The following is a 27,980-nucleotide window of genomic DNA, read 5'->3' as shown; positions in this document are numbered from 1 at the left end:
AACAGCCAATGACAGTACAGAAGCTAAGCTGAGCGTGCGAAAGCCAGTCCGAGCGAGGCAGTTCCTCAGTCTCAGCCGGTCCGTGAAAATGGGGTCAAGAAATCCAGTGTGGAAAATTGTGGAAAATTCTGACAGCTGTCAGGAAGGAGGTTGGTAAAACCTGGAGGTTGGTAAAACCTAACACTGGGCGAGAGAGAAATCATTCAAATTCAAGAAAAGGACGTGTGTGGACATAACAGAGAAAGTACCCTGGTTCTTCAGTTCTAAAAGCAGACTTTTCCATATTTTTAATTTCCCAAATCGGAAGTCTCTTAAGTGTACGTCTAACGGACTGTTCCTCTCCTCATCTTCCCCAAACTATCTTAAAATCCATAATGCGCCGGACCGTTTAATAATATTTTAGAATTGAGAAAATACCTTAATACTACTTTAGTGTATAGCACTTTTGCTCACTTTATCCCATTTGATCCTCACAGCAACCCACAGAAAGAAGCTTAAGAGTAAATAAATTTCCTGCGCAAGGTCATAGACGCAGTGTGAAATGCTGTGTGCCAGGCTTTGGAATGTAATGTAATCAGGCTGGGTACCATTCACAGGTACCTAGCACTTGACACAAAGCAGCATGCTGGCTTTGAATATTATTGTTTCTGCTTTGGCACATACTCCTGAGTTGTAGAAATAAGTCATATGTCCACCTGTCTCTTGACTTTCTACTTCTAGCACAGTTTGCCAACATAGAGCCTTACTTTTTTTAAGGAATAGATAAGAATTTTTTCCGTTCAGTGTTTGAGATCTATACATTGGACTAGAACTAAGATACACACTATGAGGAAAATTTACTAGAATGCAATGCAGGAGCTAAATACATGAGAAATAAGAAAGATTGAACATAAATCTAACAGGAGTGTCAAAAAGAGAGACTAGAGAGAATGGGTGTGGTCAGTATTTAAAGAGTAATAACTAAGAATTTTTCAGGGTTGTGGAATATTTGAATTAGATTCAAGAAGCACTTATTCTTGAGCAGGATTAAAATAAGGAATTCTATACCTGGACACATCGTGGTGAAACTGCAGAACACCAAAGACTAAGAGAACTATTAAATGCAGATTTTTTTTTCTAGAAGAACAGGTTTTGGGGGGGTTGTTTTTTCCTGTTAGTTTTAAATAGGGTAAAATATACATAAAAGACTTACCATTTAAATAACCATTTTAAAGTGTGCAGTTCAGTAGTGTTAGGTATATTCTCATTGTTGTGCAGCCAATCCCCAGAACTCTTTTCATCTTGCAGAACTGAAATTTTATACCCATTAAACAACTCCCCATTCACCTCTACTGCCAGTCCCTGGCAACCACAACTCTTTCTGCTCTATCAATTTGACTATTTGAGGCACCTCATGTAAGTGGAATCATACAGTATTTGTCTTTTGTGACTAACTTAGCATAACATCCTCAAGGTTCATCCGTGTTGTAGCATGTGTTAGAATTTCTTCTTATTTAAGGCTGAATATTATTCCATTGTAAGTATATACCACATTTGGTTTATCTATTCATCCTTCAGTGGACACTTGAGTTGCGTTTAGCTATTATGAATGCAGCTATGAACGTGGTATGTGCAAATATCTCTGTGAGACTGCTTTCAGTTCTTTTGGGTATATATCCAGAATTGGAATTGCTAGATCATATGGTAATCCTGTTTTAAAAGCAACTTTTAAAAATGCGATATTAACACAAGAATAGACAAAAAGAAAGTTAGAAAAGCAAGTTCCTGTACCTGGAAGTTGGTATAAAATAAAGATGTCTGGTAAGGAAGAAATGTTGGTAAGGTTGTGGGAAAAACTATTACTCATTATTCTTGGTAGTAAAATTGGCACAGTAACTTTGTTAATTGGCTATATAAAAGACAAATTATGGTGGTTTTAGTGAAATTGGCTATTCGTATAAAAATATGAAATTAGATCCTGATCTCACACCAAAAATAAAATTAAATTCCAAATGAAGTAAATGTGAAATGTGAAAATACTCTAAACTTTTAGGAAAACACAGATGTCTTTATGATACCACCGTAGAGAAGGATTTGTTAAACCAGACAAAACAGTGTCATTCATTAGGAAAAGATTTTAAATTTTGATTGTTTTATACACAGATGAGAAGACATTTTATGTCAAGTTAAAAGCAAGCCACAGAGTGAAATAATATAGTAAAGCTCTGAAAATGTAAAGAATTCTGACAAAGATAAAAAAAATATTCAAATAACATAAACAGGAAACTCACAAAAGAGGAAAACTGAGTGGTCAGAAAGATTTTCTTTTAATGTTTACCTTCACTAGTAATCAGGGGGATTGATATTAAAACAAGATAAAGGGGTCAGTTCATTAAGAAGATGCAAAATTGTAACAGTGCTACAAAGTGGCACTGAAGCAAAAACTGATAGAACTGAAATAAGAAACTAGCCTACAACAATAGTCGGAAAGTTCATCACTCCCCTCTCTGTAATTTGTAAAACAAGTATACAGAAAATCTGTAAGGATAAAGAACCCAGGACCCAAGCTTGCCTTCACATTCGAATCACCTAAGAATCTCCTAATAACTCCAAAGAACAGACTACATCCTGGATTTATTAAATTATGGTCTCTAGGGTGGGATACTGACATGAATATTTTTAGAATTTACAAAGGTGATTTCAACAGAGTGCAGGCAAATTTGGAAATTGTTGATATAAAAGACCAGAATAAAAACTTCTATCAACATATTTGACCCATTTGACATTTATAGAACATTCCACCCAATAACTAGAGAACTTGTCTTCTTTTCAAATGCACATGGAATATTCACCAAAATGGACCATATTCTATCATAAAACAACCTCAACAAATTTTAAATGATTGTAGTCATAACAAAATATTTTCTCTGCCCACAAAGAAATTAAACTAGAAAGCAGTAACAAAAAGATATTTGTAGAAAACCAAGTAGTTGGAAATTAAACTACTTGCTTCTAAAGACACCATGGGTCACAAGAGAAGTCACAAGAGAAATTAGAAAATATTTTCAATAAATGTAAACATGTCAAAATTTGTGGGATGCAATGAAGCAGTGCTTAGAGAAATTTCTTTACCATTAAATGCTTATATGAGAAAACCACCTATGAAATAGTCCTGCAAAGAAAGTTTTTTTTTTTTAATGCAGCCTGACCTAATCAAGTCCATAAACTAGAAATTTAACAGGAAATACAGAGGACAGAGAAATATGTTAAGTCTACCATCTGGATAAGCTTAGCGAAATCTGACAATGGAACAAAACAACAGGACAAGAACAAATAACAAGAAACAAAGCCCTTTAACAAATAAATCACACTGGAAGAAAAAAGAATGGAAAGAAGACTTGTAGATAAAAAGACACTTAAAATACATTTTAAAAAACAGACCCAAAAAACCTATGGTTTATTTTGAATGCACCCTTGGATGATAAAACTATTTTTAAAATGCAAGAAAATGATTACTATAAGTAGGATATGGTAATTCTAGAGCATTCAACTTTTTAAAATTTCAGAATCAAACATATATCTTGCTAGAGAATTTAAACTTAAAGGAAGTCTTTAGACAAGCTATCTGAAGAAGATAACACACAAAAAGGTAACCATAATATTAGCAGAAGCATATCATTCACAAAATGTTGCAAATTGGATAAAACAGTGTTGCTGATAGTTGTCCTTCGATGAATAGAAAAAAATTCTTGAAATGGCAAAAAGGTGAGAAGAAAGAACAGTATACCCAAGTGATTATAAAAAGGGAGTAGAAACCTTGGCAAACTAGTCATGAAGTGAACATTCATTAAATTATTTACTTACATGGTGTTTCATATTTGCGTTACATTTTTCAATAAAAAATCGTTTAAAAATAGCCACAAAATTCCCTTCTGAATAAGAAAAACATTCAAGTACAAGTAGGAACCACTGAAATTGTATAGAAATATTTGATTATAAGATGGATATTCATGTGATCTGGAAGGTGCATATATTATAAACCATCTAAATGAAAGCACAAATTAAAATATTCTTCATAGAGAATGGGGAACTCCAAATGGAAAACTATTGTTACAAGACAAAATATTATGTGAGGAAGAAATAATAAATTAAAAAATAGAGAACCTCCAAGGTTGTTTTGATGTTCTAGTCTGATATACTCTCATCAAGCACATAAAAACTTTTAACTTGTTTGCAGTAATTAGAGGGATCTAAACATACTGTGGATATTTTAAAGTGAAATATGCTAAATGGAGGCATTTTGATAACTTTCAAGTGTAACCAGGTGTGTTCTCTCCTACTTTACACTCATTAATTTGCAAAATGTGTTTCATCTCATTCCTAAAAAAGAACTCACATTTTCCTTTTTACTTATTTTTTTCCCTTGAAAGGTTATTGAATTCATTGGAGAATGAATGTTGTCCTGAATTTGGTGAGTAAAGAATATTTTCTGCTTGTGGAAACTTGATTTCAAGACTAGACTTAATAGTATGCTCTACTGCTATTTGGAAATTAAGTTGTTTTTGTATACTTTTCTGAAGATTATAATTTCCTGATAATAACCAATAGTTGGCTAATTTGAACAGAATCATTTTCATTCATCTGTTCAATAGAGAAAATGTAAGAAATTACCAGTGTATTTTTAGTGCTTCTCAGATGAAAATTCAGAAGGATTTCAGGGTCTCCATGGAATCAAGCTTTGAACTTCTTGACAAAAATGAAAATAGTAAGGAATGATTCTGTGCAGTCTTGATGCTTATTTTTCTCTAGACAAAGTATTGTCTAATCAGTGTTTCCCAAGTATTGACGCTTATAGCTCTGGTTGAACATGATGAATAGTTACATATTTTATCATAATAGAAAAATATGAATAATACAACTAACCCTCAGTTTGCAGATGTTGTTGTTTAGAACAAAGCTAAGTTCAAAAGTGATGTTAATTAAATGGTTAATTTAATATGGCAAAAATTGCAATGTTGGTATGCAAATGTCTGGTTTGGAAAACCCTGGTCTGTCAACAGTGCAGTAAACATTGGTTTGAAGAAGAGGAAACCTGGGTTCCAGTTCTGACTCACCCTATATGTGTTCATTCAATTCTTCATATATTTCCTAGTTTAAAAGTTACTTTAGTGTTCCTTAGAGCTAGATGCTGTAGCATATTCAGATATTTGAAATTGACTGTAAGGTTATGGGGGATGAATCACTTTACCATAGACCCCTGTTTCCTCAAATGAGGGATTGGGATAAAGTTAATTCTGCCTCTCTAATATTGTATAAAATAACTGAGGAATTTATCAAGTAACACTACCAGTGAGTTATAGCAGTTGGTTCCCCATATTTAAGAGTCAACCTTTGATGCTTTGGTTGTGTCTGACAGTCCAGCCCTTAGCACCGTACCTGCCATAACATCTGAGAGCTTTCCTGAGTTAGTTATCTTTGAGCCACTCCATTTTAGCTTTTGTGATTTGGGGTTTCTGTGATTCTCTACACATGAATCTACCACTATCAATCATTTCAGCTGAGTACCTGTTCCACTAAATTTTTATAAAATAATCTGCTTTAAAATCAAGACTAATCATTGGGCTCTTGGAGCATAAAGGGGATTCTGTTTTAATAAGACAAAGTGATTCTTTGAAGGGCCTAGGAGTCAGGGTTGCAAGAAATAAGATTTCATAAAAAGAATGCACATGAGTTGCTAGCAAGTCTCTAAAATGTTGGGCTGCGGATGGATTTTCTTACTTTTGATGCACAAACGTAATCCTCATAGTTTTCTGTTTCCCTGGTAACTGTTTACACTAAATAATCAACTTGGGAGAGTTCCTCTGTCAGGCTGTGTCAGGATTTGGGATTTTACACAGCGCGCAAGCTTACAAGTTAGCCTAGTATGAGTTCGTGAATGCTGGGAGAAGACGTGACATGCCTGCGTCAGAGTCCAAGGACTCTGTTACTCACAGCGGCGTGAACTTCATGCTGGTTTGCTTCTGTTTCCCATTTCTCCCAAGCCCCCCATAGATGCCTGCACACGCAGAGGGTTATTGTACAGGGAGGAACGCTGAGCTCAGGGAAGCTATTGCTTTTACGGCAAGTGGAAGCAAGCTTGCTCTTCAACCAGGGGAAGGCATTACTTCATCCCTTAGAGTTGCTCTCTGCAAACACACCCTCAGAAACGGCCTGAATAAAGGTCAGGCAGGTCCTTGTGCTCTTGGCAAACCAGCAAGAACATGCAGTGACACTCAGGGCCCATGGCAGACTGCCCCTCCCCCAAACCTCTAACCTCTTTAGTTTGTGACAAATTCCTATTTTCCTTCCTCCTTCCTTATACAATTATCTCGAGGGAAATAGGAAAAAATGTCTCATAAAGTGTTGGTGGGATGCCTATCAGTCAAAAAGGAAGAAAACTACACTAGCTGGCTTTGAAGAAACATTAGTATTGATAGAAGTCAATGGCATAATCATAGTAAATACATTTTTAGATAAATCAAGTCATATTTTGTAACATTCCCCCTACCCTTTTTTTCCCGCTATTCCAGCAGACTTTGCAACAATCAGAAGGAAGGACAAGGCTGTCTGTAGTTTGTTTGAAAACAAACGGTTAAAATTAATAATTGCCAGGATAATTACTAACACCCATCACAGCAAAAGCAGATCAAGCCTTCCCCAACTTGAAGCAGAGATCCAGCCAGGCTCCCTTTCTTTTTCTTTGCTAATGAGGGCAGAAAACGAGAGAACACCTTGCTGCTAAGGAATAGGGGCTTTGCCCATCCTGCTCAGATATGGCCTCTGTGTCTTGTCTAAACGCTGATGACAACTGATTTAAACAGTTCAAGTCCCCTTAAAGCTGTAGAAGAAATAACTCCTCAAGTTATGGAAAGAGCCCAGGACTCCTTGCTACTCATCCTTGATGGTAGAATTGTGAGTTCTGGAGTTTGAAGTAGGTTTCCTTTATGCACAGCATGAAGCAAGTTATAAGTAAATAGGATGTAATTTTCATTTGGGGAGAAAATTGATATGCCCTTCAGAGGCATCCTGGAGTCCATCCTTCTCACAGAAGTTTCTTCAGAGGTGATCTCTATAGATCTTTATGTTTCAGGGCATTAATTTCACTTAGAGCATTGTTTCTCCCACTTAAAAAGTTTTATGTCAAAATACGTTTTAGTATATTTTCTAACAAGCATCATTGGCCACAACCCAACTCAGCATTTTAACATTTTCTGGTATGTACCTCTGTGGTTTAGTTTTGGATTTGATGTCAAAGGTGTATAGTCTACTCTTAATATCACCTCAGAAAAGTATCATCAGCTTAAAAAAGCCACTGGTTTTGCCATTCTGCAAGTGACCACCTGCAGACATGGGAATTTAGAGTGCTTGGTGGTCTGTGAGTACTGAGAGTATCGGAATAGAAACCCTCCTATACCCGATTCCTTAAATCCCTTGAAGAAGAACCAGCTGATCTTCATGAATGCAGCCCAATTGCCAGTACAGTGTCTACATGTGTGTCTGGAAATACTGGTTGAATGAGTGAATGAATGAATTTTCTGCTTTGGGTCCTTCCTTTTCCTGTCTCATGAAAATCAGACAATCTATGCTGCATTAGAGGATGACACAGTATTTCCACAGTGTCTTTTCACTTCAGAGCTCACATGACTTTCTATCAAATTATCTCACTGCCCCTTAACACATCCCAGTGAGAGGGCAGCAAAGCCAAAGAAGTCATTTTCCTTATGGTCCAAGTGGTGGTTCTTCACACTTACAGAACATTAGGCACACATGAACCATCACCTAGAGTGACAACTGATGTCACCTCATCATAACTTATGTCTCTGGCAGCTGTCGGGAGATACTCAGAATACACTAAAAGACACCATGAACAACATTTAGGGGCCAGAGAGAGGGAACTGCTAGTGACTTGATGGCGTATGTTCTCTTTGAGATGGTACGCTAGTGACCTCTAGTGGCAAAATTGATTCAAGATCAGTTTCTATTGATAATTCACCACAAAAGATCTTTCTTATATCAATCCTGTGTTTTCCATTCATGTAGTAACCTTTTCTACTTGTAGAATGACCTTAGTTATGCACAATGACTTATTTGTAGCTGTTCATATCCAAACATTTTTCTCATTTCATAGAATCAACTTTTGAGCTGAAAGAGCTCTCGAAAGGATTTGTTGGTTTTATTTCATTATGTGTGGAAAATGAGACCCAGAGAAACAAAATGACTTGCCTGAAGTCTCACCTCAGGGGTGGAACTAAAAGTCTAATAAGTCTAAGGCTCTTTTCAAACTTCAGATGACTGCAGCCCAGCTGACATCTGACTGCAGCGGCATCAGGGATCCCCAAGGGAAAACTGCCCAGCTAACCCCCCTGAATCACTGAGCCGCAGAACAGCGAGCAAACAAAACGGTTGTTGCCGTTTTGGGGTATGTTATACAGCAAGAATAATCAAAACAAAGAATTTATTTAGGAAATTTCTCTGATTCTATACAAAATAATGAAAAATACAAAATAATATACACCTCTCAGGTACTAGTTAATCTTCTATTAATAGCCAGAAACATCAGCTATAATAAATCAAAGAGCTCTCGGTCCAAGTGAATACATATTCTAACTGATAGAAATATAAGTTCTCCTTCTTCCACTAAACTACCCATTTTAAAGATATTTACATTTTGAAACTATGGACCCAGTAGAGGATATATGTGTTCTGCACCCTATAAAAATCAATGAGTCAGTCTCAGTCAAAAAGTATCATTGGAACTCCTAACGTGTTGCTCACTTAAGAGAATACAGACATCTCTCAAAGAATTTATAATCTAGTTGGTAAGACATATCGAACCCACATTAGCTAGAACAACTGTAAAGCAGGGTGGTGCTAAGTATGACAGAACTTTGGAGAGAAGAGAGAGAGTGGGACTGGATTAGGAACACATCTGGGGGTAGGGACATGATGGAGAGACCTTCTGACTAGTAGACTTGATATTCTCCCAACTGCAATTATTACAAGAGTTGTCAGTGCTTCTCCCTTCATTTCTTTCTGTATCTCCAATACCTGGCCCATAACAGGGATGCAATATAAACATAGTGAATGAATGGCTGAATGATATGTGTTTGGAGGTAGTAGGAAGTAAGTTGGAAAAAATTAATAAATGAAAGAGTGAATGAATGAATCAGCTGAGGAAGACATGGAAAGCCAGGCAGGAATTTGATCCAGTGGATTCCTAAGGTTGTGAGAGACATGTTTTCTAGAAAGATATATGGAGAACTAAGTATCCAGAGTGAATCGGTAGGAAGACACTACAGGAGGAGGCGTATATAATAACAACAGTAATAGCTAACATTTACTGAGTTCCAACTATCTGTAAGGTGCTGTACTGAGCACTGAACATAAAATAATTCATTCAGTCCTTACCATAATCCTATAAGGTAGTTTACTGTGATTATCTTTACTTTGCACATGAGAAAACTGATATTCCTAGAGGCTAGGTTATACGATTCTATGACTGTTATAAAATTCAGTCATGAGTGGTAGAGGCAGTGGAAAAGGAGACGAAGGGATATTACCGTAAACATTTTTAAAAAAGTAGAAGCAGGATGTGTTAACAGATTAATCAACCATGGAAGATAAAAGTGAAGGAAGGGTCCAAGATGACCATGATTTTTAGTCTCGAGTTCTAGGAAAATGATAGTACCATGTTGCAACTCTGCCACCTCGGTGGGTTACCCTATCAGACACCAGCCCTTTTTCACCCAAGGTTCTGAGAGAGAACTAAGCCCACCTAAGGTATTCATTGCATGAAATAAAATCAATTCTCCCCTTGCATCTAGAAAGGTACTTCTTATGTGTCATCCCTGAGAGAATTGAGAAAGTAGTCACTCAGATCCTTTTCCATGTTCCAAGGTTCTTTTGAGGAAGCCTGGTTGAGAAAAGCTATCATTGTTTAGCAGAAGACTTACTTTTGAAAACTGTATTATTTAGCCTGTTCACCCTTGTCCTTCCCTCAGAAAACAACCTCAAACTGTATAACTTTGACTAAGAAAGTCCTGGTTCCAAAGTTCTAACTTAGAGCAAATTCCTAGCTCTGAGCTGCAGCCTATTTGATGGCCAAATCCACTGAATTTAATTCTTCTTGAACTCAATAGCTTGAACTGTTAGTTGTTTTGTTTGTTTTGCTTTGGTTTTTCTGTATGTTTTCCTTACAAAGAATTTTCTTGGAAAGATTTTCCCCTTCCACAGTAACTTTGCCTTCTTAAAATGGTGATTCCAGGACCTAGACTTTGTAGGTTGGTGACACTATACCACTGTGTAGAGAGCCCAGAATCTCCCAGACTCTATAGGTCTTTCCTGAAGCACTGAGTGCTTCTCTCACCACTTGGGTTTGATGTGGTTTCCCTGCCTTGTAATCCACTGAGGTTGGGAAGGGCTTACCTCATGGTGACATTTCACTGGAAGAGTCCTATGTGTTGACCAGAACATCTGTAAACCCCTTTAGGTCAGTCACCAAGCTGATGGAAAAAGGTTTCTAAAGCCTCCTAACCATAAGTTGTTCACCTTTTATATCTTTAAATACATAAAGCTTATGGAATTTTCGGGAAGGGATTATTAGGACTGAGGTGGTGACAGAAAAAGAAAATGAACTGCTGTTTCAGGTGGAGCAATAAAGAACTGTGGTGGATTTTAGCTAACTACAACCCAAAGTTCATATTTTGAGCTTAGTTTTTGCATATTAGCAGTGACAATTTTACAAACTTCAAAAATCATTTGTTTAGTCAAGGGTATTAGTTGTAGAGAATTTTCCCTTGTACATCACAAGTATTTTTACTATATTTATAATATATGTAACATTTATTCCCCACTTACCAGGTGCCCCACAGTTTTACAAGAACTATTTTATTTAATTCTTACAAAATGTTTAGAAGGTAGGTACTTGGTATCCCCATGCTATGGAAGAGGAAACTAAAGCTTAGAGAGGTTAAATAACTTGCCCAGTGTTACCACAGTTTGCTGAGCCAGGACTTGATTTCAGGGCCTTCAACTACAGAGCTTGGAAACTTAATTATTACGCACTGTTGCCTAAGGAAAAGGCATCCTCCATAAATGAATAATAAGGGAAATAACTAGCCTGTGAAGCAATATTTATTTGTGAATGGTTAATAGACTTAGCAGCAATAATTGTAATGTGCAAATTATATGTGCTTAAACCTAAATTTATCTGAGCTAAAGACTTCTTCTCCATGTACTAAAATTATAAAACTAAAACTTTTCCCCAAAATCATTCAATTCAGACTAGTGAAGTATTGTTTCATCTCCTGGACCAGAGGAGCAAAAAGTGCAAAGGTCAGGCCATGAGATTAGGAAGAAGGAAATAGGAAGAGGACCTTGGACAGCATAGATGTGAGGACAGCATAGATGGGAAGGAGGGAAGGTAGAAAAGAGGGAGGTAGAACGAGGCAGGGAAGGGAGAAACAAGACCAGAGACGTCAGTTGAGAGGGAGAAAAGTCAAGGTAAATACAAAGAACAGAGTGGATTTTAAAATTTGTGGAGGGAATAAGGAAGATGTGAGAAAAAAGAGAAGGCATGAGGTACAACAAATTAAAGATGCTACAATGGATCAACCTCTATTAGAATGTTGAAAATGAGACCGAATATGATGGTGTTTTCCTTAAAACAAACGTAGGAGGAAGAGTTACAATAAGTAGTCTAGTGAAATGACAGAGACAGTTCTGCTCTGTATCTTGACCCTTTTGTCAACATGGCCCATCTGGTATGTGGAAGTTGAGATCATAACCCTAACATGAATCCTGAATTTGAGGTCCATGTGGAAATAGCAGTGTTTGGCTTATAAACATCCCATCTTCTGAGAGGAATTAAGGTTAACAACTTTGGGGAGCCCAGACACATGGTAATAGGAACACGTGCTGTCTACACCCACCATCCACGTGGTGGCCATTCATTGCAGGGGAAGCACCGCTTGAGGCTCAAACCAGACACACTGAAGTGACAGCCTGAACTGAGAACCTGGTACATAGTAGTCTCTCATTAAATATTTGTTGAGTGGATGAATGGACAAAAGAATGTGCAACTTTTCCTTGTTGGTCATTCTTTCCTATCTCTCTTTTGGAGACTAATTTATAAGAGAAGAAGAAATCAAGTGAGTGTAAGTGAGAATTTTAATAACTCAAGGCAGTAGGAAGAGAATCCATATATGCTTGATTAAAATACTACATATAAAAGATTTCAAGATAGTAGGTAGCTCTTCCTCTTCTCCTTCTTTAAGGGCACGCTGAGGATTTTTTAACCCACTCAATAAATTAGGAAACCATGAGTCTATTCTGATTTACATACATACATACATAATAGTCTGATGTGAAATGGAATATTTACACAGTTTCAAAATATCTCCCACCCCCCAAATACTTGCTTATTATTAAAAGAAAAAGGAGTAAGTTACCACCATAACCAAGGGGGCAAAGTGAACCTCACTAGTAAAGGGATAAATAGAAATTATGTACCACCTGATAGGGTGCAATGAGAAAAACACAGCATCACTTCTGATATTCTTGCCAAGTGTATCAATATTGAGGACCCTTTTATAAACTAACTGCTCTATAATCTTTAAAAGTATCAGGGTTACAAAAGTAAAGATTGAGGAATTGTTCCAGATTGAAGGAGGCTAAATCAACATGACAACTAAATGCAATGTATGATTCTAGCTGGGTGCCTTTTCTGTCACGGATATTATCAAGACAACTGTGAGCCTTAAATGTACTTTGAAGATGAGGTGACAGTAATGTATGAATGTCATTTTCCTGACTTTGTTGGTTGTATCATGATTATGAAGGAGATAGTCCTTGTTCGTAGGAAATGCGCACTAAAGTGTCTGGGGGTGATGGGGCATTGAGTTGGCAACTTACTCTCAAATAATTCGGGAAGAAAGGATCCTTCTTCACATGCTTGCAAGTTTTTGGCACTTGAGATTGTTTCAAAATAAAACTTAAACAAATAAGATATGACTATGCTGAAGGGTGGCATTTACAATTTAATGTCTTATCTCCCCTTCTCCCCACCCTCTGTTCCTGGTGTGTCCTATAGCCAAATCTACCACTTTCTACATTTTATTTTCCTAATACAACTTTTTGAATGCGTCACTAAAAATGCAAAAGGCAGTAGTGATGTTTTGATAGGTGTCCTTAATCCTAGCACTGGTATTTTCACATGCTTCTCAAAATCAGCACTCATGTTAGGATTAATATCTTTCTTCTATATATCAGAAAAACCTCTGTTAATCTTACCTTTAAGAAAAAAATTATTGTATAAATAGAACATGAAAATGTAATAACATAATCCCTACACATTAGTAAATACATTTTCCCAAGTTCTCGTTCCATCCTAGTCCATATACATAAATTACTTTTACATGCTTGTAATAACAACATAGGTACAATTTTATATTCTACCTTTCTTGTCTGAGCATACTCCAATATTGTTAGAGAGCTTCTGGGGCTCTCTTGCCCTCTGAATCTATGATTACATTTTTGAAACAGTGACCTCATAACATAACTAAGGGACCATATTACATCGTTCAATGTCTGCAAAGCACCTTATTGCTTCCACCTTGTCAGTGTAATGCAGTTATGCAATCTGGTAATTGCTGTCCTGATGCACTGTCATTTGATGAAGGCTTTGAAGTCACTCAGACCTGGGCTGCTATCCCAGCTCTGCTTCATACAAGTTCCTAAACCTTTCTGAGCCCCAGTCTTCAATCTCAAAAACAGGGATAATAATGTCTGTCACATGCTATTTGTGAGGATTAAATGAGATAATGAATGTGAAGTTCTGAGCACAGCACCTGGGACGTATTAAGTTCTCAATAAATGTTATTAACATTCATCTAAGAGACACATGACTAGTTAATAGAATGTGGGCTCACTCCAAATACTTAATTTTGTGACTCTCTTAGTTTTATTTGTGATGAATGTGGGTTATTTTTTAGATGGTATCAAATATCCAAAGAGTTCACCAGGATTTCTAAAGAAACCAACTGATTTTCCTAATTGTCTCCAGAATTGAGAACCTATAGGAAAATTAGAGTGACAGGTGACTAATCATATTTCTTCAATGTCTGCTTTAGATTATCTGTCTCCCACACCCCAAAACAAAAGGTTGGAAAAAAAGAATCCCTTAAAAATGTAATCATTGGAACATGACAGAAATATTAAACATACAGTTTGCTTTTCAAAAATGACCAGTTAGCTGTGAATTTGCCTAATTCCTTTTACAGTCAAATGATTACATACTATGGAAAATGGATAATGTCCCCACTTACAAAATGGACCAATAAAGGAGTTACTGTTTGTGTTAGCAGGCAATATTCTACAAGTACTATTCTTTGAGAAATTCCTTGAAACATAGGCTCTCCCTGGGCAATTGTGTGTTTGACGATCACTAAGTATTTCACAGAGAGGCACTGGCTGAAAATGTTAGTGTTTAGGGGCCAACCATCATTGCTAACTGTGACTTGCTCAAATTATATATCAACTGTGTTTTCTGGGTTTTTTTTAACATCTTTATTGGAGTATAACTGCTTTACAATGGTGTGTTAGTTTCTGCTTTATAACAAAGTGAATCAGCTATACATATACATATATCCCCATATCTCCTCCTTCTTCATCTCCCTCCCACCCTCCCTATCCCACCCGTCTAGCTGGTCACAAAGCACCTAGCTGATCTCCCTGTGCTATGCGGTTGCTTCCCACTAGCTATCTGTTTTACATTTAGTAGTTTATATATGTCCATGCCACTCTCTCACTTCGTCCCAGCTTACCCTTCCCCCTTCCCGTGTCCTCAAGTTCATTCTCAGCTACGTTGTATTTACAGAAATTCTGTTTTTACACTATTTTAAAGCAGAAGGGACAGGAATCTACTGTACATTGAGGAACACTGTCATAGCACAAAGAAACTCAAGCCATTTAAAATTCTAAAATTAAAAAGGATAAGAAACAGTGTTGAAAAAAAATCTTCTAGATACTTTTATAAACAAAGCTTTCTAAATAGTTATCATGACCTTAGAGAAACCCACTAACCTTTTCACCAAGAATGCAAATGAAAGCAAAATATTCACATAGATGAAGGAATAATAGTTGTCTTTTGTCTGCTTGGAAAAGGTAGTGAAGATTCTCAGGGGGGATAAGAAAGGACGAATGTGTTTTAAAATGCAAGCTTTTTCCACTTTTACTCGTGTCATGCTACCAGCGAGGAGAGAACCAGGCATGTGCACAGCCAAGTAGTCTGAGCCAAAGTCATTAAGCTGACAATGAAATGTGTGTGTGGAGAAACAAGCGAGCAATGATTAAATGGGGAAGAAAGCCAGTAAGGGCTGAAAAGGGGTGACTGTTGGCTGTGTGCATCCCAGGGAGGCTGGTGGAGGGAAGATTCAGGTCGCTCTAACAAAAAGTTGGCAAGGAACAAACACATAAAAAGATGCTCAACATCACTAATCATTAGAGAAATGCAAATCAAAACTACAATGAGGTATCACCTCACACTGGTCAGAATGGCCATCATGAAAAAATCTACAAACAATAAATGTGGGAGAGAGTGTGGAGAAAAGGGAACCCTCTTGCACTGTTGGTGGGAATGTAAATTGATACAACCACTATGGAGAACAATATGGAGATTCCTTAAAAAACTAAAAAGAGAACTACCATACGACCCAGCAATCCCAGTACTGGGCATATAACCCTGAGAAAACCATAATTCAAAAAGAGTCATGTACCACAATGTTCACTGCAGCTCTATTTACAATAGCCAGGCCATGGAAGCAACCTAGGTGTCCATCAACAGATGAATGGATAAAGAAGATGTGGCACATATATACAATGGAATATTACTCAGCCATAAAAATAAATGAAATTGAGTTATTTGTAGTTTGGTGGATGGACCTAGAGTCTGTCATACAGAGTGAAGTAAGTCAGAAAGAGAAAAACAAATACTGTATGCTAACACATATATATGAATCTAAAAAAATGGTATTGATGAACCTAGTGGCAGGGCAGGAATAAAGATGCAGACGTAGAGAACAGACTTGAGGACACAGTGGGGGAAGAGGAAGCTGGGACGAAGTGAGAGAGTAGTATTGACATATATACACTACCAAATGTAAAAGAGACAGCTAGTGGGAAGATGCTGCATAGCACAGGGAGATCAGCTCTGTGCTTTGTGACCACCTAGAGGGGTGGGAGGGAGGCTCAAGAGGGAGGGGATATGGGGATATATGTATACATATAGCTGATTCACTTGGTTGTGCAGCAGAAACTAACACAACATTGTAAAGCAATTTTACTCCAATAAAGATGTAAAAAAATAGCTGGCAAGGGAGGCTCACTATTCTCCTGGACCATTCATGGGGGCTGCCACTGACTCCCATCTCCAATGTCAAATTCAAGGATTGAAAATGAAGGTTAAAGCCTATCCGTGAAAGCAAAACATGTCTTTCTGAAACAGCTTTTACAACAACTCTGATTCTGTGATTGGAGTACATATTGTTTCCTGTAGGGTCACTGAGAGCTTTTGAATCACTTAAACATCATTCCTAGGGTTGAGGAGCACAGCTGAAGCTGGTTCCTCCAGTCTGCCCTACTCTTTAAGCATCACCCTCCTTCTCTCTACACTCCAGATTCTGTTTGAAGGCTCAAAGAGAACCTTCAAAGAATCTCTCAGGGGAACCCCAAGTGTCTAAGGAAACCAGGCTCTGACCCTCAAATTTGGAACAAGTCAGGCAGGCTGGAGGGCTGTGAGGGGAAGTGTGTCCAAAGTGGATCCAATCCAATAGAAGCCTTTTTGAAATGAAGGTCCCCATGATGGAAGATAGCCCCTGGCTCCCTTCTTGACAGGAAAAAGACGTGGGGAAGGTCAGCATCTCATTAGCTCATGAGCTCATGAGCTCAGGTAAATCAAATTCACCCTTGATCTTTTGAATCTCCTCTGGATTTTTCTCTAGGAAAAAAAATTAGCACAATTACGAAGGCTTTCATATAAATTTAACGTAAAACATTCTTACTCCCTTTTTTGTTGTTGTTGATCTAATAAAGAAAAAACACATTACTGATACAAGGCGATTGATGGATGGTTTTGTCTTTTAAGGGAAGAGTCAAAATATTAATACTTACGTTTTGATGAGAAAATTAGAGAACAATCTAGATTACTGAGAATATTTAGATGCTGCCCTAACATTCTGTTTCTTAAGCTTGTTTATTAAAACTAGTTTTTGCATTATGCTAGATTGTTTTATTTCAGTTAAGTGGATTTCTTCTGATGGAAGATTTTTTTTTCGCAGAAAGAGCACTTACAATTTCTAGCGATACATTAGTGAGCCCAGAGTCATAGCACTCTCAGAAGCTACTGAGAAGCAGAGTTAATCTCCTTTTTCTTATTGAATCTCTTCTGCTAAGTCTAAAGGCATTTTGCTGGGCCAGGGGAGGTATTCCTAATGCCACTGTCCATATTACCTTCAGCTTACAGGAAGAGCTATTTCACTTGGCCAATGACATTCTGTATACTTATATGGATCCCAAATGCCAATTAAGATTTGCTGAAACTTTCTGCCATTGCTGGTGCAATGAACACCCTTGTTCAAGCCACTAAAAACAAAAACACTTGTACCATTCTAGAGGTGATCTCTTTTGGCATCTCTAAGTATGTCTGAATAATCTTTTAAATTAATATTCATGGCCAAATTCATTGGAGGGTGTAAACTGAGGTGAAGCAGGGAGCGCTTCACTGTTCCTGACCAGCACATGCGACCAACCCTCACCTCATCCTTGTGTACTTATTGAAGGATGCCTCCACTCCGGGAGTCATCAGCACCATATCCTCCCATGAGGTCCAGGGTAACGCGGTCAAGCCATTACCAGCAGTGCAGGGGATGCTGGAGCGTGGTGCTGGCTGCAAACACTGGCTCCATTCACCATCAGGAAAGAAAAGCCTGCTCCCTTTTTTCGGACAAGACTCCTGCTGTGACTCAGTGTGTCTCCCAGCTGGGTAGCCACGAGTATGTTTCCTTCTTTAGCCCATATTATAATGGAGGGTGAGATGAAAAGGAATACAGGCCCTTGATACCTTCTACTTGGAGTGCTAACTAATGCAGGGCGTCGTGTCTGATCTGCTGCTTGGCTGAGGGGATGGCAGATGGCCTTCTGAAAGCTTTTCAAACCCAGACCGCTTTCAGCAGGGCACGAGGCGGGTATTGTTACATTTTCCAAACGGTGGTAGGAAGAGGTACCAAATAAAAGCACACGACAATTGTACCACTTCTCCAGGAAGCTTATTACCACCTTACAATGAGGGCTAGTTGGGATGCCAAAAACAGATGCAGAAGCAGCTTTGACTATTATCCAGGAGAGATTTTAGAGAGCAGAGTCAGGAAGGAGGCTGAGGCATAAAGGAGGACAGTGGTGGGAAGAATATTGGCAGGGAAGAGGCGAGGGCCAGGATGAAGAGGAAAAAGAGGAGCTGTCTTATTTGTATCAGAAGAGAATCATGCTCTTGTTTAAAGGGTTTGTTCGTATCCACGCCCCGCCCCCTTCTACCACAAGCCTCTTTATCAGGAAGACATCAGCAGTCCCGCTTACAGAGCAGCATCCACAGGGCGCTGCCGTTACCATGACAGCCAATGTTGACAAATCTTGGAGCCTTTTAAGAAACTTGTGTGTGATCTCTTTGAAGTGGGCAAAGGAGGAACTAAAACGTACTGAATACTTACTGTAGGCCAGGCTGGTTCAGGAAGCTTCCTTTATTATTTCATTTAATCTTCAAAACAATTCAGAGACATACTCTTATGATCATTTCATGACCTAGGAAACTGAGGCTCAGGGATGTTACATAACTCGCTAAAAGTCCAACAGACTCAAGTCCAGGCATTTCTGACTCCAAAGTTCAAGCCCTTTCTGCCACACTACTCTGAGCCAATTCTCCAAATAGCCAGGTCCTGTCTACTACCTGGCAAGTGATAGTAGGTGCTCAATAAATGTTTTCTGAAAGCAGAACTAAATGACCCAGAAGTGGAGATAGGAAAGAAACTCTTAAAACTAGAAATGATTTAGGAAAGCTGACCTTAGGAGTCTATTCTCAGCTAGGGGCCCTCATCCCAGTGTACACACAAACTCAATCAGAATTATTTGGCCAAAATGTTTTGAGTGTCTATTAGGTGCCAGACATTGGGTTAGGTGCCAGAAGTACAGACATTTTAAAACCCAGGTTCCATCTTCCAGCAGCTCACAGTCTGTTGGTGGAAGGAACCCATATACATACAAGTATAATATGCTGTGAAAAAATATAGGTAGAGATAAGCTTGGCATTCTCAGAAAGGAGAAAGGAAACCTTACTCAGCCTGGGAAGGTCAAGGAAGGCTTCCTGGAGGAGGTGATGCCTGGATGGGTTCTTAAAGGATGAATAGGAATTAGCCAGGCAAGAAAGGGTGAGTTTTGTTATTCCAGGCAAAGAGAGCAGTATGAGCAAAGTCCAGAGGCATGAAATAGACAGCATGTGCATAGAACATTAAGTGTTTCCTACTGAGCCCAAACTTTGTGGCAGGAAATGACACTGAAGAGATAGGTAGAGCCAGGAAGAGGGAGACTTTAAATGCCACGTTAAGTGTCTTGGACTTCAGCCAGCAGGGGATGCAAGGCATCGATCCGTCTCTGCAGGGAGAGGGAGTGATATAGGCAGTGTGGAGGAGAGATGTGAAGGGATAGAAATTGAAATAGGAAGAACAGTTGGGAAGTTGATGCTGTGGTTTATGTGGGAGATGATGAGGGCCTGATCAGGGAAGTGGTGATAAGATTGGAGAAGGCCAGATTAATTTGAGAAACATTTTCAAGGTCAAGTCAACAGGAATCAGTGCTTTGATTGGGTTGTGAGAAATGATAATGGGACGACATGTGAATTTCTCGCTTTAGGAACTGGGTAGATGATGCGGCCATTCATTAAAATTATGAATCTTACATGGGAGCAGATTATGGGGTGCCCAAGGGGTAAGATGAGTTCATTTGACACCTGGGACATATCTAGGTTCTAGCAAGCAGTTGGATTATGAATCAGAAACTAAGAAGAGAGATAAAGACAAATGATAAAGATTTGAGAACAGAAGTCTGAAAATACATTCTTCTGCAGTCATAGCTGACCTGCAGATGTGTTTTGTTTGGACTTCCATGATACTGTTTTTAAAATTAGCATTAGGTGGAAAACAGGGAAGAATCAGGAAGTTGCACCAAAAAAACCCCTGTATTTTTGGTGTCTCTTGAAAACTGTGCTTTTTTGCATTTCCATTCTTTCATGACAGCAGTCAGCTAGAAGTGGGAAGCAGCTTGGCTCTCTGAGCAGGGCACATGCTCTTCAGGAGCCTCAGTCCTCACCTGGCTGGGCGCCTGGCCCAGAGGCTCAGCGTTGGTTGCTGTCTCATCATCACAATTGCTGTTGCCTTGCTTACAGTAGAGTTAAAAGAAAAGTAAACTTTTCTAGTTCTCTTAATCAAAAGTAGCAAAAGAAATCTAGTCCAAGAGGACTGTGTGTTTCAAAGAAAATGATGTTGTGAAATTAATAATGTTCCCATATATTTGATGTGCAAACCAACCATGTCCTTGTTGAAAGAATTAAACTTGAAACATCACTGTGAAATAAACCATATTAAGAGTAATATCTGCTATATGTAAAAGATACATGATGACTTTCCATTTGTTTGTATCTTCTTTAGTTTCTTTCATCATTGTTTTGTAATTTTCAGGGTACTAGTCTTTACTATTGTTAAATTGTCCATACCACCCAAAGCAGTCTACACACTCAGCGCAGTTCCTATCAAAATCCCAATGACATTTTTTACAGAAATAGAAAAAACAATTCTAAAGGTAATATGAAACCACAAAAGCCCCCAAATAACCAAAAAAAACCTGAGAGAAAAAAAGAACAAAGGTAGAGGCATCACACTTCGTGATTTCAGAGTAATAAAAATATATTACAGAGGTGGACCTTCAAGATGGCAGAGGAGTAAGACGTGGAGATAACCTTTCTCCCCACAAATACATCAGAAATACATCTACATGTGGAACAACTCCTACAGAACACCTACTGAACGCTGGCAGAAGAACTCAGACTTCCCAAAAGGCAAGAAACTCCCCACGTACCTGAGTAGGGCAAAAGAAAAAAGAAAAAACAGAGACAAAAGAATGGGCATGGAACCTGCACCTCAGGGAGGGAGCTGTGAAGGAGGAAAAGTTTCCACACACTAGGAAGCCCCTTAGCGGGCAGAGACTGCGGGTGGCGGAGGGGGGAAGCTTCGGAGCCACGGAGGAGAGCACAGCAACAGGGGTGCGGAGGGCAAAGCGGAGAGATTCCCACACAGAGGATCGGTGCCGACCAGCACTCACCAGCCCGAGAGGCTTGTCTGCTCACCCGCCGGGGCGGGCGGGGCTGCGAGCTGAGGCTCGGGCTTCGGAGGTCGGATCCCAGGGAGAGGACTGGGGTTGGCTGCGTGAACACAGCCTGAACGGGTTAGTGCACCACAGCTAGTGGAAGGGAGTCCAGAAAAAAGTCTGGACCTGCCTAAGAGGCAAGAGTCCATTATTTTGGGGTGCACGAGGAGAGGCGATTCAGAGCACCTCCTAAACGAGCTCCAGAGATGGGCACGAGCTGCGGCTATCAGTGAGGACACCAGAAACGGGCATGAGACACTAAGGCTGGTGCTGCAGCCACCAAGAAGCCTGTGTGTAAACACAGGTCACTGTCCACACCTCCTCTCCTGGGAGCCTGTGCAACCCACCACTGCCAGGGTCCCATGATCCAGAGACAACTTCGCCGGGAGAATGCATGGCATGCCTCAGGCTACTGCAATGTCACGCCGGCCTCTCAGCAGAGGCTCGCCCCACATTCATATTATAACTACTGTACCCCTCCCTGCCCCCGGCATGAGTGAGCCAGAGCCCCCTAATCAGCCACTGCTTTAAACCCGTCCTGTCTGGGTAGGAACAGAAGCATGAGGGCGACCTACACGCAGAGGTGGGACCAACTCCAAAGCTGAACCCCAGGAGCTGTGGGAACAAAGAAGAGAAAGGGAAATTCCTCCCAGCAGCCTCAGGAGCAGTGGAGTAAATCCCCACAATCAACTTGAGGTACCCTGCATCTGTGGAATACCTGAATAGACAACGAATCAACCCAAAATTGAGGCAGTGGATTTTGGGAGCAACTGTAGACTTGGGGTTTGCTGTCTGCGACTGACTTGTTTCTGACTTTTATGTTTATCTTAGTATAGTTTTAGTGCTTGTTATCATTGGTGGATTTGTTTATTGGTTTGGTTGCATTCTTTTTCTTTATTACTTTTTTATTTTAATTTAAAATTTTTTAAATTTTAATTATTTTATTTTATATTATTGATTTATTTATTAAAATTCTTTCTTTCTTTCTTTCTTTTCTCCCTTTTCTTCTAAGCCATGTGGCTGACAGGGTTTGGTGCTCTGGCCTGGTGTCAGGCCTGAGCCTCTGAGGTGGGAGAGCCAAGTTCAGGACATTGGTCTACCAGAGACCTCCCAGCCCCACGTCATATCAATTGGCAAGACCTCTCCCAGAGATCTCAGTCTAAACGCTAAGACCCAGCTCTACCCAATGGCCAGCAAGCTCCAGTGCTGGACACCCCATGCCAAACAACTAGCAAGACAGGAACACAACCCCACCCATTAGCAGACAGGCTGCCTAAAATCATACTAAGTTCAAAGACACCCCAAAACACACCACCAGACGTGGTCCTGCCCACCAGAAAGACAAGATCCAGTCTCATCCACCAGAACACAGGCACCAGTGCCCTCCACCAGGAAGCCTACACAAGCTACTGAACCAACCTTACATGCTGGGGACACACACCAAAAACAATGGGAACTATAAAACTGCAGCCTGTGGAAAGGAGACCCCAAACACAGCAAGTTAAGCAAAATGAGAAGACAGAGAAATACACAGAGATGAAGGAGCAAGGTAAAAACCAACCAACGCTATGAGACTAGATATCAATTAAAGGAAAAAATAGGTAAAAAATACAAACACATGGAGGCTAAACAATACACTACTAAATAACCAAGAGATCACTGAAGAAATCAAAGAGGAAATAAAAAAATACCTAGAAACAAATGACAATGAAAACATGACAACCCAAAGCCTATGGGATGCATACAAAGCAGTTCTAAGAGGGAAGTTTATAGCAATACAATCCTACCTTAAGAAACAAGAAACATCTCAAATAAACAACCTAACATTACATCTAAAGCAATTAGAGAAAGAAGAACAAAAAAACCCCAAAGTTAGCAGAAGGAGAGAAGTCATAAAGATCAGATCAGAAATAAATGAAAAAGGAATGAAATGATAGCAAAGATCAATAAAACTAAAAGCTGGTTCTTTGAGAAGAAAAACAAAGTTGATAAACCATTAGCCAGACTCATCAAGAAAAAAAAGGAGGAAGACTCAAATCAATAGAATTAGAAATGAAAAAGGAGAAGTAACAACTGACGCACAGAAATACAAAGGATCATGAGAGACTACTACAAACAACTATATGCTAGTAAAATGGACAACCTGGAAGAAATGGACAAATTCTTAGAAATGCACAACCTTCAGAGGCTGAACCAGGAAGAAATAGAAAATATGAACAGACCAATCACAAGCCCTGAAATTGAAACTGTGATTAAAAATCTTCCAACAAACAAAAGCCCAGGACCAGATGGCTTCACAGGTGAATTCTATCAAACATTTAGAGGAGAGAAAACACCGATCCTTCTCAAACTCTTCCAAAATATAGCAGAGGGAGGACCACTCCCAAACGCATTCTATGAGGCCACCGTCACCCTGATACCAAAACCAGACAAAGATGTCACAAAGAAAGAAAACTACAGGCCAATATCACTGATGAACATAGATGCAAAAATCCTCAACAAAATACTAGCAAACAGAATTCAACAGCACATTAAAAGGATCATACACCACAATGAAGTGGGGTTTATGCCAGGAGTGCAAGGATTCTTCAATATATGCAAATCAATCAGTGTGATACACCATATTAACAAACTGAAGGAGAAAAACCATATGATCATCTCAATAGATGCAGAAGAACCTTTCAACAAAATTCAACGCCCATTTATGATAAAAACCCTCCAGAAAGTAGGCATAGAGGGAACTTACCTCAACATAATAAAGGCCATAAATGACAAACACACAGCCAACATCATCCTAAATGGTGAAAAACTGAAACCATTTCCACTAAGATCAGGAGCAAGACAAAGTTGCCCACTCTCACCACTATTATTCAACATAGCTTTGGAAGTTTTAGCCACAACAATCAGAGAAGAAAAAGAAATAAAAGGAATCCAAATCAGAAAAGAAGAAGTAAAACTGTCACTGTTTGCAGATTACATGATACTCTACATAGAGAATCCTAAAGAGGCTACCAGAAAACTACTAGAGTTAATCAATGAATTTGGTAAAGTAGCAGCATACAAAATTAATGCACAGGGCTTCCCTGGTGGCGCAGTGGTTGAGAGTCCACCTGCCGATGCAGGGGACACGGGTTCGTGCCCTGGTCCAGAAAGATACCACATGCCGCGGAGCGGCTGGGCCCGTGAGCCATGGCCCCTGAGCCTGCGTGTCCAGAGCCTGTGCTCCGCAACGGGAGAGGCCACAGCAGTGAGAGGCCCGCGTACCACAAAAAAAAAAAGAAAGAAAAGATACATGATGGAGAAACCTAATAAACTGAAATGAGCATAGAAATTTCAATAGTTTGTTTTGGAAACTGAATGAAATAAACAATGATATACCATTGTCTCTTTCCCACAAATACACTGCTTGGCCCTAACTGTGTTTGAATTTACAAGCTGTTTTAGAGTCACTGGTATATAGCGTGGAACCAGAGAGAGAAGGAAAGCAGGCCAAGGGCAGAATCTTGGGGAAAGACTTGTAGGAAAGGGTTCCCAAAGGAGCCTGAGAATGATGAGGAGAGGTTAAAGGAGAACCTGAGAACTGTGGTAGCATCAAAGCCAGGGGATCAGAAAGACAGGAAGGAAGGACAGATCAATACTATCAAATGTCTTTGTCCTGCACTGTGTGTCTGTCACCCAGAAGGGAGGCCAGTGCAACAACTGTACAGCTTAGACCAGAGATTCCCAAACTACCTTGGTTCATGGTGCCCTTCATTTTAAGTTACTTTTTTTTACAGTTCTCCAAGGCCAAGAGAAATACCAAACAGTTCCACAAATTAAGTATTCAGGTCCAAACATCTTAATAAGTATTTGTGGCCTTAAAACTTAGTAATCATTTGAAAAAAAAAAAAAACACTACACCTAGGCTTAAAGAAATTTCAATTTCTTTAAAACTTCATTCTTAAGTTTTCCTTCTTAACAGCAGGAAACTCAGCATGGAAATAGATGTTATTGAAAGAAATGTAGGTCAATCTAATGTGAAATTGTGAACAAGCTGCATTTGCTTCATCATAATTTGTCTTCCCATTTTTATTTATCAAAGACCAAGAACCTCTTATTAACAAGAGCGTACCAGTACTGCCACATCAAATTGATACACTTATCTCCAAAAGCCAAAGAACATGGGGTTTCAGTTCTTTCCTGCTACAAGTACCTGAGCAATTTCTATTTGCCGTCTTGGAAAGCTGAAGCAGCACGAATCAGAGCTAGTGCCTCAGCCCACTGCTGGTTACCACGCTGGACCATCGCTGAAGGCCCCTGGTGCCCCAAGATTCTGTGACTCGTCTGCCCAGGGATGAGGAGATCTTGAGGGCGAGCAAGGAGCCTTCAAAGCCCTCCCTCGGCTGCGACAGCTCACCACCAACCCAGGCATCCTGCTTACCCCGTCCCAGTTTATCACTTTATTCCACGCCTACTGCCGGCCTCACATTCGGTTAGCTAACAACTTCGACGGTGTCCCTCTCCAAACCGTTGACAACCTTGGATTAGACACCTGAGTTCAAATCCCCGCCCTCCTCTGCTTTTGTGGGCCCTGGAAGCGCGAGGGCGGCAGAGGATGAGACGCCGAGGGTTAGGGATGAGGCGGTGCCAAGGACTGGATGAAAGTCATCTGTTTCACAAAGGCTCCTTCTCAGCCTCAGCGAGCATCAGCTTTCAGGCCCAGCCCACGTCACAAGGGAGAAAGAATCCTGGGCGGGGGCGTCTTCGGAGCAAGCCAGCGCCCTGTAGGAACCGCACGCGCCCACGGCATATAGGACTCCCCACGCGCACGCTCAGAGCTCATCGTGTCTTCCACGAGCTAAGGAGCAGGTTTTCCCAGGTCTTTGTTTGCTTCGCTGCCGTCTGCAGCTCTGTCGTTTTTCTAAAACGCCCTGATGGGAGCATGTGAAGGCCAGCGGTATCCCACTTCTTCAACAGCCCGGGGACCTTGTACTTTTCCTCGCGTTGTAAAGGCTGAAAATGCGCCTGTTTGATTTTCAAAGCCCCCAGCATGTTTACGCGGTGCCAGGAGGCCAAGCTTAGCTCTGGCTGGCTGGCAGTTCGGCTAATTGGCCACACTTTAGAAAGAGGCTTTTTGAATCTGAGCATTTAGGGAGAAAGTGGAGAAGCGTGGCTGTATGAAAGCAATTGATATTAAATATTCATGTTCTGCTCTGTTAATCAGAATCAGGAACCCCCATTGCTTAGCTGCAGTCTTGCTGGCTTCTATGACTGTGCTAAGGGAACTTGGATACAAAACAATGCCACCAACCCCCCCCCCCACACACACATACACACACACACACACACACACACACACACACACACACACACGACGTAGTTGCTTATAGGTTTGAAGTGTTTCTAGTTAACATTGTGCCACTCAGCAGTGTCTGTTTTCTCTCGGATGTTCAATGAGCCATAGTTATCCCTTCCATCAGCGTTTTAGAACCACTGCTCCCCTCTTTTTCCTTCTCTTGTGTGGAATTCAGCAAACTTTGTCCTTGCTTAAAAACCGGACATTTTCTGCAGTAATTTTTAAAGCGAATTGCATTCTAGTTCATTTTTCAGGAATGGTAAAATTATTTCACGAAATAGAGAAGTAGTGGACTATAATTGAACAAATTGGGGTAATAATATCCTAGGTTGTTTTAGGTCTTCTCTCATCACTGACTTCATATTGGCAAACTGGTGCTAAGTAATATAAATGGGGCGTCTGTATTTTATATATATAACATACACTTTACATATGTTGAGGTCATGTTTCCTGAGCTCTTAGGAAATAAACGTTTTATATTTTTATTTGTCGACTGATTTTTTAAAGTACGTGTAATTCAACCACAAGAACCTTTAAAATAATCACTTAATTTTAAAGGAAAAAGAAAAATAGCTCTTAATTAAACATTTTTTTGCTTTTATTTTTGTAGCTATATTTTTTCAAGTTTTCTACAATGACTATGTTTTACCATTATAATAAAAACAATAAAAACTATAGTTTTAAAAAACAGCTGAGCAGTTGCTGAATTTTATGTTTCAGAATTCATCAGATTCTTCCTTACCTGTGTCGTCTGCAAGAGAAATGTTGGTGAAAGTACGATCCTCCTCTTCCTCTTGGCTGGACCCGTCCATCTTGTTCACTTTTCAGGCCTGTTAGTGAGAAAAATGGGGGCAGGGGGAACGGCAGTTCTCTCATGTGATCGCCCTTGTTAAATAATTAATAAATGAGCGCCCACGTAGGTGCTATCTGATCCTTGCACAAGCCACCCTCTTCCTGCTTTCCACCTGAGGAGTTCTTAGTGCGTGTTGTGGACCTAACCGGAAATGATTAGAGACCCAAGTTAAAGAGTTACAAACCTTTACCTGAAGCTGTTGAGTTGGCACTCCTGCTGTACTCTGGCTAGATGTCAAACCTCACCTTCAATCCAGTGTCAGTTTCCTTAGACTGAATTGTCCAAGAACATTGCCCCAAAAGCCCTGGAATG

The 27,980-nt window shown here is 39.7% G+C and overlaps 1 protein-coding gene and 1 long non-coding RNA gene across 2 annotated transcripts in view; one reads left to right on the top strand and one right to left on the bottom strand.

Moving 5' to 3' along the window:
- SCOC (short coiled-coil protein) overlaps positions 1-27,627 on the bottom strand; it is a 37,705-nt gene extending 10,078 nt beyond the window's left edge. The window contains exon 1 of the mRNA XM_060147119.1: positions 27,558-27,627. Coding sequence (XP_060003102.1) covers positions 27,558-27,627 — 70 coding nt within the window. The remainder of the gene's footprint in view (positions 1-27,557) is intronic.
- LOC132519202 (uncharacterized) lies at positions 28-27,821 on the top strand. Its single transcript, XR_009540116.1, has 3 exons — positions 28-149; positions 4,410-4,450; positions 27,536-27,821. It is a non-coding gene; the product is annotated as an uncharacterized LOC132519202 (long non-coding RNA).
- The last annotated feature ends 159 nt before the right edge of the window (positions 27,822-27,980 follow it).

Source organism: Lagenorhynchus albirostris, chromosome 4 (genome assembly GCF_949774975.1).
Source record: "Lagenorhynchus albirostris chromosome 4, mLagAlb1.1, whole genome shotgun sequence".
In the NCBI taxonomy this organism is placed as follows: domain Eukaryota; kingdom Metazoa; phylum Chordata; class Mammalia; order Artiodactyla; family Delphinidae; genus Lagenorhynchus; species Lagenorhynchus albirostris.
This window is presented reverse-complemented; position numbering and strand designations above follow the sequence as displayed.